Genomic DNA, 2,162 nt, shown 5'->3' on the forward strand with positions numbered 1-2,162 from the left:
CGATGACTTAATTGAGAAATTTAAAATTTTAAAAATTTAAATTCTTAATTTTTTTGATCTAAGAGGAATTATAACTCATGTTCAAAATTTTTTTTGTTAATATTTTTTTCTTCTTTCATGTTATATTTTTTTATTATTAAAAATTTCACTCCCTCCTTAATACACGATTACAACTTATGCACATTTGGTAGATGCAGCTTTTTTAGTTTTTTCATTAAAATTTCAGTGTAAAAATGGCTGAAAAAAACGAACATCATTATTTTTCCCTCTGATAGATAATTTGGGGACATTTTTGGACTCATTACCAATTATTAATTACGGCTAAAATTTAGTTTATCAAATTTAATTAAATTATTAAAAATGTTTGTTATTATTATTATTTATTTATCTTAAAGAACAATATTTAAATAAATTTTATTTTTTTTGAAATTTAAATAAATTTTATTTTAAAAGTTTTTTTAAATATATGACTTTTATCTATCGACAAATTTAAAGAGATTTAATAATAATAATAATAATAGTTCGATTGTAACTCACAAAGGACTAGTATGCAGTTGCCCTTGACCGCCACCAACAACGGAAAGTAGCAGTGAATTTTCCCTCCTCTAGATATTGACTTTCCGTTCCCCTTCAAAACCAAAACGCTCCCCGAAAATTCTTTTTATCTTCCCATTTTTATCGAGAAAATATGGAGAACTCAACCCAGGAATCTCACCTCCGATCGGATACTTCCATCACCTATGAATCTCCATACCCTCTTTACGCCATGGCCTTCTCCTCCTCCCCTTCCCCTCACCACAATCACCATCGTATCGCCGTCGGCAGCTTCATTGAAGACTACAACAACCGTATCGACATTCTTTCCTTCGACCTGGAGACCCTCTCCTTCAAGACTCACCCTACTATTTCCCTCGACCACCCTTACCCACCCACCAAGCTCATGTTCCATCCTGCCGCTCCTTCCTCTCTACGCAAGTCCTCCGATCTCCTTGCCTCCTCCGGCGACTTTCTTCGCCTCTGGGAAGTCCGTGAAAATTCCGTTGAACCCGTTTCCGTCCTCAATAACAGCAAGACGAGCGAATTTTGTGCTCCGTTGACGTCTTTTGATTGGAACGAAATCGAGCCAAAGAGAATTGGGACTTGCAGTATCGATACAACGTGTACTATTTGGGATATTGAAAAGGGTGCTGTTGAAACCCAGCTAATTGCTCATGATAAGGAGGTTCACGACATTGCCTGGGGCGAAGCAAGGGTTTTTGCTTCGGTTTCTGCAGATGGGTCGGTGAGAATTTTCGACTTGAGGGATAAGGAACACTCCACCATCATCTACGAGAGTCCCCAGCCTGATACGCCTTTGCTCAGATTGGCATGGAATAAGCAGGATTTGAGGTATATGGCTACTATTTTGATGGATAGTAACAAAGTTGTGATTCTTGATATTAGATCACCAGCCATGCCTGTAGCAGAACTGGAAAGGCATAGAGCCTGTGTTAATGCCATTGCTTGGGCTCCGCAGAGCTCTAGGCACATTTGCTCTGCTGGAGATGATGCACAGGCCCTAATTTGGGACTTGCCTACTGTGGCTGGGCCTAATGGGATTGATCCCATGTCTATGTACTCTACTACTGCTGAAATCAACCAGCTCCAATGGTCGGCTGCCCAGCCTGATTGGATTGGAATTGCATTTTCAAGTAAAATGCAGCTTTTGAAAGTCTGAATTCTTCTGACTAGTGTATTAGCTTTGGTGTTAATTGTAGTATTGAAACTGTAGTGTTGTTCTGATTAGACATTGCCTTGCTTTGGCTGCATGTAGATTCATTCGTCTTGGCCTAACGCTTTAAATTTTACTTGTATTACTGTTTCTGGTGTTTGAATTAAAGCTGTTGTGTAGTTTTTAAGCTAGTTGATGAAGCTTGTTCTGCAACTCTGAAAGTGCTCCTTCCAAGTTAGGCTCTCCTTTAATTGTGTTATGCCTGCTTAAATGTTTGTGCTCTGCTCCCATTTAATATAGGCTGTGGCTACTATAAGCTTGACTTCATATGAGAATGAAGTTAAATCTGTTAGATTAAACAATTGTATCTAGATTTATGCTCTCATTATAGAAACTTTAATTAATTCTGTAAAAATCTTAATATAAATATTTGATATAATAGTTGTAAAAC

General features: G+C 37.4%; 1 protein-coding gene across 1 annotated transcript; it reads left to right on the plus strand.

Moving 5' to 3' along the window:
* Positions 1-554: 554 nt before the first annotated feature.
* Positions 555-1,924, plus strand: LOC110623934 (protein TRANSPARENT TESTA GLABRA 1). The gene has a single exon (XM_021768957.2). It carries the CDS (start codon positions 689-691, stop codon positions 1,715-1,717), a length of 1,029 nt encoding a protein of 342 aa, XP_021624649.1. The 5' UTR covers positions 555-688; the 3' UTR covers positions 1,718-1,924.
* Positions 1,925-2,162: the final 238 nt, after the last annotated feature.

The sequence above is a fragment of the Manihot esculenta genome, chromosome 10, assembly GCF_001659605.2.
Source record: "Manihot esculenta cultivar AM560-2 chromosome 10, M.esculenta_v8, whole genome shotgun sequence".
Lineage (NCBI taxonomy): Eukaryota > Viridiplantae > Streptophyta > Magnoliopsida > Malpighiales > Euphorbiaceae > Manihot > Manihot esculenta.

Excerpts from the sequence above, each read along its gene's own strand:
- LOC110623934 (XM_021768957.2), top strand. The coding sequence starts at position 689 with ATGGAGAACTCAACCCAGGAATCTCACCTCCGATCGGATACTTCCATC.